We start from the raw sequence: 17,553 nt of genomic DNA on the forward strand, positions 1-17,553 counted from the left end.
TCTAACTGGCAACTTTTGCCACACAGAGAGAGTGGAGTGTATATGGAGTGAGCAGCCAGAGGAGTGGAGACAGCTGGTACAATTACAACATTTCCAAGGCATCTGGATGAGTATATTGAATAGGGAGGGTTTAGAGGGACATGGGTCAAATGCTGGCAAATGGGACTAGATTTGTTTAGGATATCTGGTCAGCATAGGCGAGTTAGACCGAAGGATCTGTTTCCATGCTGCACGTCTCTATGACGATGACTCTAAGCCAGTGGGCAAAAACCTGGCAGATGGAATAAATGTGGAAAAATAAGCAGTTATATACTTTGGCAAGAAGGATAGAAGAGCTGAATATTATTTAGCTACAAAGGGATCTAGGAATCTTTAAGTCACTAAAAGCTATCCTACAATTAATTGGCCTTCATTTCAATGCAAGTGAGGATATAAAAACAGAAACAGCTGGCTAACATAAAACAAGGCACTAGTTAGACTGCACCTGGAATAGAATGAAGTTTTGAGTCTCTTATCTAGGGAAAGATTTACTAGCATTGGAGATAGTCCAGAGAAGGTTTGCTGTATTGATCCTGAATAAAGAGTGATTTTATGTGGAGGGTCAGTTGACATTTGCATCTCTTCACTGAAAAGATTACTGCAAACTTAGAGCTAAAGAATGAGGGGCAATCTTATTGAAACATACAAAGTTCTTCGGGGACTTGACAGGGTAGAGGTGAATAGGGTATTTTCCCTTGTGGAAGAGTCTAAGATCAGAGGGCATCATCTCAGGGTTGCCCATTTAGTTCAGAGATGAGGAGGAATTTCTTTTAAGAGTTGTAAATCTGTTGAATTCTTCACCACAGAAAGCGGAGGCTCGGAAATCCGGTAGATCAAGGCCAAGGTAGTTTTTTTTTAAATCATTAAATAAATGAAGGATTAAGGAGGAGGAAACTAGGGGTTGAGGATTCAGATCAGCTATGATCTCATTTAAAGGTAGAGCAGCTACAGCAGACTTAACGGGCTGAATGGCTTCTGTTCCTGCATCTTATGTTAAGGGAAGCAGAACAGTACATCTGACCGGAAAACTTGGTCCAACCTCAAACAAGCAAGGTGCCACAGAGAGGAGAGCTGTCAGGAAAACTTAAGACAAAAATCACAGTACTTAAAGTTTTAGATTTCCAACAATCAGCCAAAATTCAAACAGGGGCAACCAAACTGCTTCAAGGGAAGTTTCTTCTCCCCTGCCCTCACTCTCAGGAAATGGGCATCACTAACTGGGCCAGCATTCATTGCCTATCATTAGTTGCCCTTGAGGTAGTGCTAAGCTGCTTTTTTGAACCATTGCAGACCATTTGCTGTAGGTACACCCACAATGGGATAGGCAGCATGCTCCAGGATTCTGACTCGTGGACACTGAGGAATGGCGATGTAATTCCAAGTTTCTACGAGTATGGTAATTTGTCTTAAAGTGTTCTTGTTGAAGTTGAAGAGTTCACTTTTATGAGTGAATTCAACAAGTACTCTTGTCTTTGTCTGACTAGGTGGCCAAGGAAGGTCATTTGAAGATCACAGCCACAAGGTACTCACTGATGGCTTCTGCAGCTCACCTCAAACAACACACTCTCTGCTGGTTCTAGAGCTGAAGTAACTGGTTTCCTCCGGGGAGATAAAAGCACTTCAGCGAACTTCACGGAGCCTGTCCACCATCTACAAATTGCAAGTGCAATGGCACGCTTTCACTTTCAGCAATACATAAGACAAAGCAATCCCATTTAGACAACCACTTCTGAAATTCACACTTTTGCCTCCTCTGCAATGTGTACCGTATACTGAATGCAATGTGTCAAGGCTGCTTTAAAAGCAGGTTGAATGGCTGCAACTTCCAGTATTTAAAGACAAGGGCAGCAGGCACAAGGAATGCATTCACCTCCAAGATCCTCTCCAAGTCTCACACCATCCTAACTTGCAAATAATTTGCCATTCCTTCAGCAAGTCAAAAAAAACCTAGGATTCCCGTTCTAATAGTACTATGGTTACATACTCACTGCATGGGCTGCAGTAGTTCAGGGCAACAGCTCACAATCACCTATCAACAAGCAATTAGGAGTGGGCAATAAATGCTGGCTTTATTAATGACAACTATACCTCATCACTAAAATAAAAAAATTTCAAAATTGCTGAATAGTAAATTGGAGTTTGATGCAGGGCTGTCTTTGATGAGTGGAGAGCGTGCGTTAGAAGAATGACAATGTGGCAAGGCAACATTTCACACTCACATGTTCCATCACGGCTGTACAGTGGTCGGTACTGCGTTTTGTACTATAGTTTCTTTTCTTCCAGTCCAGTATACCATTCTGTTCAGACTGCTGTAAGCTCACGCCAACCCCTTGAGATTTTATACCAGAGCCACTGTAAAGAGAAGCAGAGTGTTCAGGTAAGCCAAAAAAAAAACACAACAACTAACTGATTTATAAACATGTCAGGGTCCAAGTCAGACTTTTACATCATGGAAAGAGGCCCTTCCACCCATCACGCCCTCACCAGTCATCAGGCACCTATTTATCCTAGTCCCATTTCCATCACCTGGCCCACGGCCTTGTGTACAGTGGCACTTCAAGCGATCACCTAAATCTCTCTCAAATGTTGCAATGGTAAAACCTTTACTACAGTGCACTGGGCAGTGGAGGTACAAACCATAAATGCTGAAGAATTTACACTGACTTCTTAAAAAAAAAACAAAGTGGGTCTCTCATCAAGTTACTCTTCCCATCTTTCTTTTGAATTTCTACTGAACTAATTAAACTGTAAAATTTTAAAGAGAACACTGACCCTCCAGGGAGCAACTTGAGTATATTTGAAAAGACCGAGCAGGTTGTAATAACTGTAATCAAGCCGAGCTGAATGGTAGAATTTAAATTCAGAGACAATAAATGCTAAAGATCAATTTTGGCAGCAATTTCATCCTTACAGGTGAAGTTACTTTAAATTTTAGTACTGCTAAATTAAACCCAGGGGTCAAATAACTTTGAGATGATGAAAATCAATGCAAACTTTCAAAAATACTTCACAAAATTTCAGAATTGCAGAACGACCAGAAGGAGATCAGTTCTAAGCACAAGCATTCCTCTAGGTCAACACGTCAGAAAAAAAATCTAAACCGACTTGCCTGCAGCCTATAGATTTCCCCATATTTTTCTTGTGATGGATCAATTGCTGCTGTCCATCTGGAAATACAAAAGTCATTGTTATAAAATATCCACCAAACCTTCACCATAAAAGCAGCCCATCATTAGGCCAATTTGCAACTCTCTCTTCCCCCAGTTTGAAAAGTACATTCTAGTGACCTGCATGCAACAGCACTGCCAACTATCAATGATGCACACTATTAACTTGCCTGACAAAATTCCCATGTAGCTGAATGCATGCATTTAATTCATTGAAATTTCTGATTAAGCTTTAATTTTTCAGTTCATATGAATAAGTTTTGCAGTGAGGATACGGTAGTGGATGGGGCAAGAGCATACAAAGATGAAGTTGAATATCAACTTGCTTCTCCTGCCTCTCACAAAGTCAAAAGAACTGAAAAGGTTTTTTTAAAGTGATCTTTCTATACTAAATTACAGAAACAAACATTAGTGAACTGAAAGTTAACATTTCATATAGCTGTGCTCACACCCAGTAATGATTTTTACACGTCTAGGACTGGACAATCCAAGTAAGAGAAGAGCAGTCAGCTTTGCTCAGCTTCTTCCCCAAATTATTCACCATCAACAAGGTTTTGTCTCAAACAATTGAGACACTAAGTTGAAAACTTTAGGCAATGCTTTCCTTTCAGTATAACAAAAAGGGACTGCAAATTGCCAGTAAATCTTAAATTTTGGCATTTTATATTTTCCTAATCAAAGTGTAGGGTAAGGGTTAAAAAGCACATTGAGCACAAGGTGTAAAGTCATGTACCTTCTTCCTGGCTGGAAGCCTCAGAACTGTCTTCTTTGAAGCGTTCTAAAGATTTAGACAACTTTAACGCTGGCTGTAAATTTGCTGAAGAAATTGGAAGCAATTTTAAAAAAATTAACTAACATCTTACTGCATTTATAACATTTCAGTGAAACAAAGCCAGTTAAGGCCAATTCAAACTTAGAGGTCTGCACCATAAGAGAGGTCTTATCTTAAGACAATGAGATGTAAAAGCAAAGCAGACCAATTACTCCAAATCTGTTCAGCCATTCAATGAGATCTGATCTGATGATCTTCAGCTTCGCCTTCCTGTCTTTTCCTCGTAACCCTTGTTTCCATTTACTGATTACAAACCTGTCTCTCTCAGCTTTGTCCCACCTTGACAGCCCTTTGTAGTAACGAATTCCACAGATTCACAATGCTCTTAAGAACATATAAAGGAACAGTAGGCTACTCAGCCCTTCAAGCCTGCTCCACCATTCAACAAAATAAAAGCTGATCTCATTTTAATATCAACTCTATATGCCTGCATATCCCGATAACATTTCATTCCCTAGTCTAATCAAGGGCTCACATACGCCTGCCTTAAAATTTATTTTTTTCAGGATTCTGTATCCTCTGCCTTTTGAAGGGAATGCCAAAGACAGTCAATCAGCAAAAAAATTCCCTCATCTCTCAAATGGGCACCCATTTATTTTTAAAATATGACTCCTAGTTCTAGAGACCCCACAAGAGGAAACATCCTTTCAATGCCCAGTCACATTCCCTCGGGATTTTATATGTTTCAAGCAAGTTATCTCCAATTCTTCTAAACCCAAGGATACAGACTTTGCCTCATGAGGAAAGGCTCGACAGATATGTGCCTATTCCACGTATTAGTCTAATAAAACTTCTGAACTGCTACCAGCAAATAACATCCTTCCATAAATATGGTGACCAGTACGATATACATTATTACTCCAGATGTGGTCTCACCAATGTCTTCTATAACTGAAGCATTACCTCCTTCATCTTGCATTCAAGACCCCTTGCAAAGTTCTACTAGCTTTCATGATTACTTGCTTTACCTGCATACTAACCTTCTGTAATTCACGCACTAGGACACCAAGATCTCTCTGTATCCTCTTGCCATTCAGATAATATGCTTCTTTTTCATTTATTTTGTTAAAATGGACATTTTCACACTTTTCCACGTTGTACTCCATTTGCCAGATCTTTGCTCACTCACAAATCTATAATTCCCTGTTGCAAATGTTAAACTAACTAGCTTTAGTTTCTAACTTCTAACCAACTTCTACTTTCTAACCAAAATGGAACCTTCCCTAAATCAAATAGCCTCTGCAAAGTAAAAACCAACACAACTATCTCACTACAAGTTTTAAGATGTTAGGATGAAATCAAGACTCTGACTTGTCAACTCAGTGGCAATTTATTGAGTACTACTTCCCTGGTAATTGTAATTTCATTGAGTCCTTCACTCACTTTCAATTCGAATTACAGCAAGTTGCAGGATGTTGCTTGTACGCTTTCTAATGAAAGCTGGTGCACAATTACCTTATCCTCCATATCTAATTCCCCACACGTTTTCTATGGGGTCAACACTTTCCTTTATGTTTATGTTTTGGGCTAACTTTCTCTTGTGCTCTAATTCTTCCCTCCTTATTACTCCTTAGTAAGTGTTTTTATATTCTGCCCAATCTTCTGACTTGCCACCTATCTTTGCACAATAATGAGCCTTTGAGTTTGATGCTATTAAAACTTAAAACTTTAAGATAAAAAGTTCAGTTGAGGCGGTGGGCCGGGACCTTAGAATCTTTTGTTTGTTGGAATGTATCCATTCTGCACTTTCTGGAATATCCTCTTAAATGTTTGCCACTACATCTTTAATAATCTATCCTACATGATAAATTGCCAGTTCATTTTTTCTAGCTTTGCTTTCCTGCCCTCATAACTGCCCTTGTTTAAATCCCTCCTTATCTGTTTTAAATGTGCACCCCTTATTCTGAGATTATGCCATCGTCCTAGGTGCTGCCACAAAGGGAATTCTTTCTACAGCTTTCCTGTCAAGTCCTCTAAGAATTCTGTATGTTTAACTAAGATTGCCCTCATTCTTCTACACTCCAATGAGTACAGGCCAAATCTACTTGACCCCTCCTCAAAAGAGTCTCTCCATACCTGGTATCAGCCTAATGAACTTTGTCGGAACTGCCTCTGATACCAATGTATCTTGCCTTGGGTAAGGGAGTCAAAACTGTTCAGTATTCCAGCTGTAATCTGACCTTTTTATAAGCAAATCATCCCTATTTTATACTCCATTCTCTGCTCGGCTTGGGTGCTAGCTTCTTTTAATTCATGGGCAAGGACTCCCAAATCTTTTTACTGTCGCTTTCTGCAGTTAAATAATATTCAATTCCTCCATTCTTCCTGCCAAAGTGCGTAATCTCACATCCCCACATTGTGTGCTACCTGCCAAGATTTTGCTCACTCACAACCTGTCTATATACTTCTACAGTGACATCCTCACCACATGCTTTCCCCACCTATTTTTAGGTCAAACTTCCTGTTGTGAAAACATTTCAAGGTGCACCCCGACCCACGTGTCAGCTCTCTCCTTTTCCAAAATGCAGACTCCTTTTGTTTGAACTGCAATGATCTGGATACTCTACAATAGTTCCCTCAAGTAACTTATCTGTAGAAACCTAGAACATAAACTCCCAAACCTGCCTCAGCTCATCTGTGAGCAAAACATTGATTACTGTTTTATCACAAGCAGACGTGACTATTCCAATTCACTCAATCCCACACTCAAACACCAACCTAAAAGTGTCACTTGCCATCTAAGATGCGCCAATCTCAAGACACCCATTCTTCCTTCACCCTATTACTGGCAGCATACATTCACCAAAATTAGCCCCACTGCTTGGGAATGTCATCCCTAAACTTCTGCATCTACTGCTTATCCTCATTCAAAATGCTGCTCAGAGTCCAACTCTTCCGCAAGGTTTTTGGACACATCTATGCCCAAACCAAAGCAAGTTGAAGATTTTTAACAAAACATGAAATTAGAGTCATAGTTAGAGACAGAGGTATACAGCATGGAAACAGACCCTTTCGTCCAACTCATCCACGCTGATTTGACATCTTCAGCTGATCTTGCCCCATAACCCTCAAAACTCTTCCTTTTTACATACCCATCCTGATGCTTTTTAAATATTGTATTTGTCCAGCCTCCACCACCTCCTCTGGCAGTTCGTTCTATACATACACCACCCTCTGCATGAAAATGTTGCCCCTCAGGTCCCTACTAAAATCTTTCCCCTTAAGCCTACACACTCTAGTTTTGGACTCTCCTACCCTGGGGAAAAGACTTTGCCTATTCACCCTATCCATGCTGCAGTATTTTGCTTTCCGTAATATTCCATCATTTATGGTATATTCAAGGCTGTCAGATTGTTATCCCTCGATTCCTTGAGGGATCAATGGGAAGTGGTGACAAAATTAGGCAGAAGATCAGCCAAGCTTACACTTACATTTACCAGACAGATTCCTATTGTATTATTCGATGTTCCTCCAAGGAAACAAAGATGCGCAAAATACTCCATACCTTTATTTCACTAATGAATTAAATCAATTCTGCATAACATTTAGTCACTTACTATGATGTTGAATGCAGTCAGATAACTTCCCAAAGAAGAATTCACGAACATATTCACTTTTTAAGAAAGCTCGAGATGGAGATGAAAACATCTGCCTAATGGATAAAGACAAGAAATCACCTTAATGTACTTGGCAGACTTGGGCAACATTCCATACTAGTAGCAAAATAGTACAATTGAAATGAGCACTCAATCTGATCCAATTATAGTTACATTTGTCAGTTGGTTACAACAGCACTGATTTTCAAGTTTGCATTAAGAAAGACTCTTCATCTCTTTCCTGACCAACTCCTCAGATACAAGATTAGGAACAAATTCCTATTTGAAGTTAATTTCACTTGCTGCAATTTTACAAACCAAGAACTGCTTTTTTTTGTAGCAGTGGAGTCAAGGTACACCATATGTTGACAATGACTGGAGGGCTCTATCAATGTGCATTCCATTGTATGGAGTTTGCCATCAGGATACACATTTTTGCTTTGGTTGAACAGAATCACAGGACAGTTTGTCCTTCCCATTCAGAAGGCAAGATTAGTGCAAGATTTTTTAAAAAATCCTATCAATTCACACAATTTGTAGTGAGCAGCAGAAGCAAGATTAGTAAAAGGTGCTTTAGGGAGGGAAAGATTTAGATATTTGAGGCATTGTGCCAAGTCGTAGAAGAGGACTAATGCCACATTCTTAAATTAAATAGACAAGAGATAGAGAAGGTTGGAAATTAAAACTTAAAAATTTGTCCAAAACTGACATGCAAACGTCAAGAAACAGCCTACAGGCTGCATAGCAGGCATATTGAAAACATACAATTTTGAAAGGTTAAGTATCAAGACAGATCCAAGAGAAGGAAAGGATTACCTGAAGAAACAGAAGCAAATCTCTTACAATAACATGAACAAATGAACGGACTATCAAGAATAAATTAGACAAATAGACAGTTCTGGGCTGACAACTCAACTTTATTTGAATAATACAAAGTGGAGACACATCTTAAGGAAATAGTTTAATGTGCAAGACAGGGCAAAAAGAGATGGTGTGATCTTATGTACAGATCCAAATACCAAACTAACTCAAGTAGTATTTGAATTCAGCAAGTCCATTGGTCAAATCTGTAACTGGTCCCCAAGTCAAAATGCAATTATGGTTGCAAAGCTGTGGAAGCAGGTTAGGATAGTACGTTAAAGTTGTTTTGGGATGCTTTCATTTACTAGAATTAACTGCAAGGACAAAAATATAATAATCAAAATATCATGGTCAAAACTACAAACTCTGTTGACTAAGATAGTTAAACAGCATGGCGAACTGACAACTACATCTGGTTACACACAAGGAGCACAGATGACTGATTTTTAAAATTTTCTCCAACTTGAACATCTATGAAGAAGGGTGGTGACTTAGTTAGCTGGATGACTGGCATGGATTGAATTGGTGCTAATGAATAGTTCAATCCCCATTTAGTATGGGGTGACTCGAGATGTGTTCTTTTGCTAGCCATGGTGGGGATCGCAGGCTCATGGTTCGGATCCGGCTTGAAAAGAGATACTAACTTATGCACAGTGGGCTGTAGAGCCAGCAGCTCAGCTGAAGTAGTCTTTTCCTGCTCTATAATTCTATGGTTCTAATTTTAGTCCATCTTGCAATGACTAAACATTTCACGAATCCAAAGTTACATTTCAATCATTTTCAATTGGCTCTTTGTGCAGGAGCAGTTTCATGTCCAACTTTTGTCCAGGAAGTTTATAGAGCTATATTTAAAGATTAAGGCCTTAACTAATAGCACCAGAACATACATTTATAACTGTCATAATAAGCATAACTAGTAAGCAGAGAAGTAAAGTTTATTCTACTAAAGGCTTACCACAGATTAACAATTATACATGCCAAAAAAGACACAGTTAAAGATCAATGTCTTTCACAGTTTTTAGATGATTTCATACAACCAACAGTTAACATTGGGGCAGGGTGATGTAGAGTATGGTGTTTTTTTTGGGGAGGTGGGGGAGGAGATGGGGGGCAGGAAGGAAAAGAGGAGGGGAGACAGACACACACATTGCATCTCAAATATAAATTATGAAAACAGCTTCAATCTTTCCACTCCTAAAAAAAAACTTATCTTTTCTCTAAAATTCCATGAAACAGTTCCTGCCGTTTCTTGCTAAATTAGGGAAAGCTGTCAGACAGCTGGGTATGAAAACTAGTTTACAAGCACTCTTATATAGCACATCACATTTTCCATCTGTGAAAATAAATACAGGCCATCCACTTGCAGTTACTTTCTTTGTATTGGTTTGCTCAATGTCACCTGGGCTGCACAAACAATGTCAGGGATTCCTTATTGGTGTCCTGGCAGTAGCTACATATAAGGATGGTGTAATTTGGTCAGCACTCCTACTGGGTTGATGATTTTAAGCAATGTTCTTAACTGGATAATTAATGGAAATACTTAGTCTCCAAGGAGATATACAGGACTACAAGACACTCAATAGTCTGGATCTTGTGTACAAGAAAGTAGCCCGAGAGCTGGAGAATCTTCTCTGCAGCAAAGGCCATACAGGAAAATCAGACCAGGGGAAAAAAAAAGTTGCTAAAAGTCACGTTGTCAAGTGTTTTGGACCAATATGGAATACAAGGCAGCTGAAAGAAGGGAAATAACGATCAACTGTTTTAAACTTATGCTGTTGAAAAGTAGTGACGAGTTATAACAGCGCAAAAAGATCATTGCTGAATTTGGAACACTTGAAATGTTGATGTTAAAATCAGAATGAACGAGGAATTGAAACTTTAAAAACTTATTCTTAACTGTGCAAAGCCAAGAGACAGTTAAAGATACATGATAAACAGATGAACAAGAACAAAGAAAACAGTGTGTTAGATTTATTATTTCATTACAATATTTTTTCCTTTACTCATTCACAGGATGTGGACATCATTGGCTAGGCCTATCCCTAATTTAGTGCCAATCCCCAATTGCCCAGAGGACAATTAAGAGTAAACCACATTGCTGTGGGTTTGGAGTCACATGTAGACCAGAACAGGTTGGGATGGCAATTTCCTTCCCTAAAGGGCATTTGTGAGCCAGATGTGTTTTTCCAACAAACAGCAATGGATTCACGGTCACCATTAGACTCTTAACTCCAAGTTTTTTGGAATTCAAAATTCCACCATCTGCCGTTCCAGGATTCAAACCTGGGTCCCCAGAACATTATCTGGGTCTCTGGATAACAGTCCTGCAATAATACCGCTAGGCCATCGCCTCCCCCTTGATAAGCTAAGAATACCACAAGTTTATTCAGACATCAAAATTAAAGAATGTGAACAATGGAAATTCACAAAAATCTAAAATGTAAATTAATCAGACAGGTGGACTGTATTGTAGTAATCGTGGTGAATAACAAAAACACAGACAGACATTCTAAAAAGTGATGTATATTGTCATTCACAAATTTCACAGGGTGGAAAGGAATTGAAGGAGGGGACAGGAGAGACAAAAGTGACATCAAGCACATTTTTGATGAACAGCAATACTAGCATCATCTCAAACTTCAAGTTGCAAGTTTTCCGATAGCACTATATTTCCTTTCTGGAAACTTTCACTTTGAAATGCCAATAAAAATCTTATTCGCAGTAATGAAGTACTACACTAATGTAGATTGAACTGAATTAACCCTGGCTTTAGGTAGATAAACACAGTATGATGAGAACAGCAATCAATTTATGTTTTGTAAACCTAGATAAGTACAAAATGAGACAAAATTAGCACTGCAATTTCATTAATATCCACGCCCACTGGTTACCTTATGGTCAATTCCAAATCGCAATGCCGTCTATCTTCTCTTGCCTGTGAGCTGTGATTTGATGACCGTAATATTGACTTGCCAGAGGCATCAACAGAAAGCTCCTTAGGCAGCTGTATGAAAAAAAAACCGACAGTGTTTCAGTATCTCTCGATAGGAACGTTGGTTCTTGGGTCATGCACAATGAAAAACAACTCCCCTTAAAAATCCTAATTAGGTGGCTCAACACCACCTTAACAACCATTTAGGAATGTGCATTATATTGTTGCCCAGTGACATCACCTTCCAGCAATAAAAAATGTTAACGGGCAGCTTCCATTTAAAGTCCAAAGTTTACAGTGGCAAATATGCCCAGATTTAACAGATGAAAATCAAGCACTCAGTAGCCATTTTTATTCCCCAATTATTAGCAATATAATTTCACAATCCTTCAGGAATCTGATACAAACAATGAAAAATTAAATCACTTCAGTAGAAAACATTAGATTTAGACTCAACCAAACAGCTTCTGATTGATAGAAGTGTGAATGTCAAAAATACTTGTGGTTGGAATCTGACAATCATATCTGTGGTGATTTTGCTGCCATCACACTACAGAGAAACATGCATTACCAAAGAACAATCACTGGTAAGGAGTCACCTTGGAAGGTAGGCTGCTCTAAGAAACAGTCACCTGGTTTATATGAAAACCATGAGCAAACAAAAACAAAATTGCACTCAACCCCTTTCAGCAATGCCAGTTTCAGAAAACACATCCCCTATAATATTGGTATGGGGAGGACAATCATCCTTCTACCAACCCAACAACTTCCATTATAGACTGGCAACTGTTAAGTGTCGATCTTTGCGGCTGCATAATCTTCAGGTATATAAACCATCAGACTCATCTCCATCTGCTCAAGGACAACTAGGGACAGGCAAGAAATACTGGCATGGCCAACAATGCTTACATCTCAGGACCAAGTTTTCAAGTGAGAAAGAAAAAAATGAAAGAGACAAAAATCAAGGAAAAACAGCAAGTACACAAGCACTTGAGCCCACGTGATCAAGTAAGGTTGTTGCACTAAACCATTAAACATTACCTCATGAATACTTTTCAGTCTTTGTTGCACAAAGAGACACAGCAGAGTACCCTTTAATTAATGAAAGCTCTAACTCTTTGAATAAACTGCTAGATCTGTATTCTGAAAACCACTTACTCATTTTTTCAATTAGAACAAAGAATAGACCTCAACTTTTGGCACTTTCAAATATCTTCCGCTCTAACTATCTTTTTAAAAAACTATATAAAGCATCAAATTAGACTGAAATCGAGCCAGTTTCGGGGGATGATTAAAAGGACAAAAGTCATTCCTCGTAAGCTATAAAACCCACTTAGCTGGGGTACTCAGAAGACAATGCCAAAAATTCGCTGCGCTGGTGCATTTCACCTGTCATTAGAATGAACAGTTAAGATCCGGCCACAATTCTGTTCTTCCCATCCTCAAAAAAATGGCTCCATTCTCAAGAATGGAAATAGCCAACCAGCGTAACATATCCAATCATTAATGATTATTAGGATCTACTTTAGTTTCAACTCCAAGAGCACATTCTCCTTGTAAAATGATACTGAGATAACAAATTGCCTTAACCAGATTCAGGGATCTGTATAAGGCCTTCACTTTAACCGTACAAAGCTTTGCCAGAGAATGATGACGACAAACAATAAACCAGAATCGTTGAAAGAGGGCGGGGGGGGGGGGGGGGGGGCACTCAAAATATCAGGAGAGAAATTTGTACCATTAACATTTCCTATTCTAATAAATCAATCTTAACTCAAAGATAGATAGATCTTATTTCTTCTCATCTTTGCCTTCTAAAAAATTTGAAATTTTAGTGAGTAAAAACTTACTTTAGTTAAAAACTCGTGAACCTCTTGATCAGTTTTCCTCACAGTACACATTGAGAAATCGGACCGCATGACCTTAAACGCAATTTTACAAGTGTTATGAATGATGTGACAGATACAATAAATATTATGTTTACAGCACAGAAAGCCATCAACTAGAGTTTACACAGATCTCTTTCCAGGCTAATCTCATTCTCTTGCACACCATTGCCTCAAATTCCTAAAAAGAGTTTTACTCAACTTCAACAGATTATGATTAAAAACTTCCACATTCAATTACCTATTGCGTAAAGATTTTCACATCTCTTATAAAGACAACACCTTTGACAATGGTAACCCTCCACAACACTGCAGTGAAGTGTTAGCCTAGATTACAGGGTCAAGTTTGTGTCTTGAACACACACCTTTCTGATACAGAAACACAAATGACAGCACAAAGTAAGGCTGGCCTTTTTGCAGGTGAATAAATGAACAGCCTTCTTTATCCATTACTATGATGTGATTTAATTCAATTATTTTCAGATTAACAATGATAATTTAGTACATGATCCAGTTAGGTCCATCTCAAACACTAACCCATACTGCACCACTTAATCCGTGATTGCTCACTTTAAAAAGGCCAATTTAAATGTGTACAAATCTGGTTAGCCCACATCCGCGCCCTCCCATTACAGTACAGCTTCTAAAAATGTTCAGAACCTAAAGATTCTGACAATTCATCCAGTTTTTGAACTGAATGATTAAAAAATCAAATATTAAACTTCCCTTTGATGAGTTTTGATGCTTAATTCAAATTACTGGATTGCTGAAACCTCCTTTCTCACACAAAAACAAGTTAACCACCTCTGTTACATAGTAAAGTCATATTACTTGTATAATCTTTTTCCAGGAATGATAAATCATTTGATAACAGTGTGCCTTCAATGTATTCCTCTATTGCAGTCTGTTATAAATGAGTATAGCGAGTACAAAATAAAACAAACACTGAAAGCAATGTCATTTTTCAAAGGCATTAATTATTGAACCTTCCTAGATAGCAAGACCAGCAGTTTCCTCACTACTACAAACGGCAATGACATTATTCAAGCTTAAACACAGGAGGTTAAACTTGATATTAATGAAGCTGTCATTCATTGCAGCTTTTATTTTTGAAAAAGTAAGTCTTTATCCATTTACAATCTCCATGAATTATGCAGTTGTCAACCAAAATCAACAGAAGACAAAGTGAAGGCTTCACACCTGAAACCCGAGCTACTTATTTTGCTATTACTATTAGTGGCTAATTGGCATCAACATTTTTTGTTTTAACTTCAGATTTCTAGCGTGTTTTTGTCTTTGTTGACATCAAATTGAAGATCATCTATTACTTACATCAAACTCCCAGTAGATGTCAGCTCTCTTTTTTGTTAGAGTTTTGAATACAATGTTTTCAATCTGTGCACCTGAAAAACAAAGCCAAGAAACCATATCTGCAAAAGAATCAGTTGAAAATAACTTTTGTTCATTAGAAAACATTGAAACAAACATGCAGTCAGCCATGTTAGTCTTAATTACTTTAGTGACAGGATCTATTGAGGAAACCTTATATTTGTGCTTGTGTTTCAGGAAAGCTAATTTGCAGAAATTCTGGAACCTTCTAAGATTTGAGGGGACATTTACTTTACAGTTGTGGGTTACAAATCAACAGGTCCAAACAATCTATAAGCCATGCATGAGCCCAGCCCAGATTTATAGTGAACAGTGTCAAATTGACTAGGTCACTATTGCACCCATCTCTTCCCCTTCTCCAACGCCAAAAAAGACAAACCGCTATGGAGTCTAGCTGAATCTAAACTGCACTTTTACAAGTCAGACTCAGCGCATGTCTAAAGTGGAAGTTAGTTGCCCCGCAGTATTGAACTTTAAGAGTAAATAGAATTCTATAAAGTAAACAATGATGCTCTGAATATATTGGAGAATTTTGCTTTGAACTGAAAACATCTGAATTCGCTGTAATTTCAGGTTCTTCACATCGCAAGATGGTAGCCTAGACTGAAAGGTACACCAAATTGGACAAAGTTTAAAAAAAGCTTTACCATTTCCCTCCAAGTGCTACAGTACATTAGTCTAACAATTGTCATAACATCATTGCAATGCATATTTCAATACTATCCTCAAAATTCTGGTCAGTTTTCTTTTAAAATTAGAAGTTCATTCACACCCAAAAGGCACGTGACTACTCAAAAAAGTAAGATGGAACAAATCACGTAACCATCAGTACTCTTAAATCAGAGGAAACTTGTTGCAAGGTTTCAATAAGTATATGTGCAATGAGGGGAGTGAATAGTTGAGCAATTATAAAGGCAAATCTTCCAATTTATTTTCATATAATACATAAGCTCTACATTGAGCCATGCAACAGTCAATATTAATATTTAATAAAACCTTAGTATTTTCCTGAATTAACCTCAAAGGTTTCAGTGCCTTGCTGACAACTGTGTTCACTGGGACATCACATGATCCTCAAATATTTCATGGTCAAGAGCAAACAGTGCCTGGGTAGCTCGTCTTTTGGACTGCCTCTAACATCCCAGATCATCGAACAAGGAATGAAATTTCAAGAGAACAAGGCCACCCATCCTTATTTATATAGTGGTCCACTACTATACGTGGTCATTATAAGATGCATGTTGCCATACAAAATTTGATGCTCAATTTTGGCAGAAGTGAGAAAGAAAAGCCAATGGAAGTACTTTCTATACAAAATAAAAAACATTACCATCACATTGTTTTCTTTAAAAGTTAATACACAGATTGCTGTCAAACCAAACAACTCAACATTGCCTCCAATCTGTTCTTGTGCTTTTCTGATGATGTAGAAGGGAGGTCAGCTGATACATTAGACCAGCACTCCCAACCGTAATTAATTATACTCGACAGACATTATACTTATCCCATACAGTTGTGGGAGCTTATTCAAGCCAGTGCAGTACCATCTGGTTACAAGCCAGGGTCCTGTCTAACTTATAAAGTTAATACTAGTCTGCACTACAGACCAGTGCCTACAACCCAAAACAGATAGTATTGATTGTACCTGACCTTGATTAAGCTTCAATGATTAATTAGTACAGTCATCAGATCTGCTTCTTTCACTATTAATTTTAAGTTATTTGTTCTGTTGGGTGATGATACATTTTACCTGCCCAAGTTGAACACCAGGAAAAATTCTGCATATTCTGGGGATCAGTGTGATAAGGCTGACAAAACTGAGGAGCACTAGTAGTCATCGTACTAGCATTCAAACATACGATTATACTCTAGAAAAAGTCTCAATTTTTGAATGGCAATTAGTGAACAAGTTGAGCAGCTCTGTACATTAAGAATTGATTGACAAGAATATCAATGCAATAATTTCAAGTAGGTCAAATTTTACCTGGTCGTTGAGCGATTGCTGCAGCCCCTTCACAAGACGAAGGGGGAGTTCTTTCGTAGTAGTTACTCTCTGCCACCAAGGAATAATTTTTCCTGGCAAGTCGGTCCTTTAAAAAAGGCAGAAAGGAAAATATGAAGGTTTTTTTTTTAAAAAAAGGAACAACCACTTACACCAACTTTTACAACTTCTTTCCCTAACAGAAAAACCTTTTAAATATGGGATTACTGTTTAATACCAAATATCGCAAATTAATTTTGAGAGCTGTATGTTAACAATTTCCCAGAATGACAATTTTTAAAGGGTTTACTGATTTTCTTCAAGCAGCTATTGGTTTTAAGAACTTCCTGCAGTCAACCTCTTCCCCAAATATTGAATAACAAGCTCCAAAGAATTGGATGAAAGTCACAATTCTACTGAACCATTTAATGGTAAATTTATTGAACAACTTAATTTTGATGGCAAACTTTTTTGCACCTAGGAAGATGACAGTGGACAAAGATACCTGCAGCTTTTAAACAATGTAATACTTTTCTGCAAATAAAACATGCCATATCATAACAAGGATAGTAGGAACTGCCAATGCTGGAGAATCTGAGATAACATGGTGTAGAGCTGGATGAACAGAGCAGGCCAAGCAGCATCAGAGGAGCAGGAAAGCTGACGTTTCAGGACCTGCATCGGCAGTTTCTACTATCTCTCCCTAGATTATGTCCTCATTTGTTTTTGAGGTTCTTAACTGAAGCTGAAATTGTCATCATTGAAGGTATACCAAATAAAATATGCAAACTGGCACAAAATCTGATAGCCCTTCATAACCTTTTTGAGGCATTCCACTCCCGGACATCCCAGATGTCCTCGTTTTTCAAG

General features: G+C 38.2%; 1 protein-coding gene across 2 annotated transcripts in view; it reads right to left on the minus strand.

Annotated features, from left to right (window-relative positions):
* The window catches only part of LOC109916594 (zinc finger CCHC domain-containing protein 2), a 63,959-nt gene that overhangs the window by 25,403 nt on the left and 21,003 nt on the right, over window positions 1-17,553 (minus strand). For both annotated transcript variants that reach the window (XM_048612814.1, XM_048612824.1), the window contains exons 2-9: window positions 16,687-16,792; window positions 14,646-14,716; window positions 13,278-13,349; window positions 11,387-11,499; window positions 7,596-7,690; window positions 3,940-4,023; window positions 3,149-3,206; window positions 2,259-2,391 (exon numbers count right to left, since the gene is read on the minus strand). In XM_048612814.1, coding sequence (XP_048468771.1) covers window positions 2,259-2,391; window positions 3,149-3,206; window positions 3,940-4,023; window positions 7,596-7,690; window positions 11,387-11,499; window positions 13,278-13,349; window positions 14,646-14,716; window positions 16,687-16,792 — 732 coding nt within the window. The remainder of the gene's footprint in view (window positions 1-2,258; window positions 2,392-3,148; window positions 3,207-3,939; window positions 4,024-7,595; window positions 7,691-11,386; window positions 11,500-13,277; window positions 13,350-14,645; window positions 14,717-16,686; window positions 16,793-17,553) is intronic.

This window comes from Rhincodon typus, chromosome 2 (genome assembly GCF_021869965.1).
Source record: "Rhincodon typus isolate 14 chromosome 2, sRhiTyp1.1, whole genome shotgun sequence".
NCBI classification, from domain to species: Eukaryota; Metazoa; Chordata; class Chondrichthyes; order Orectolobiformes; family Rhincodontidae; genus Rhincodon; species Rhincodon typus.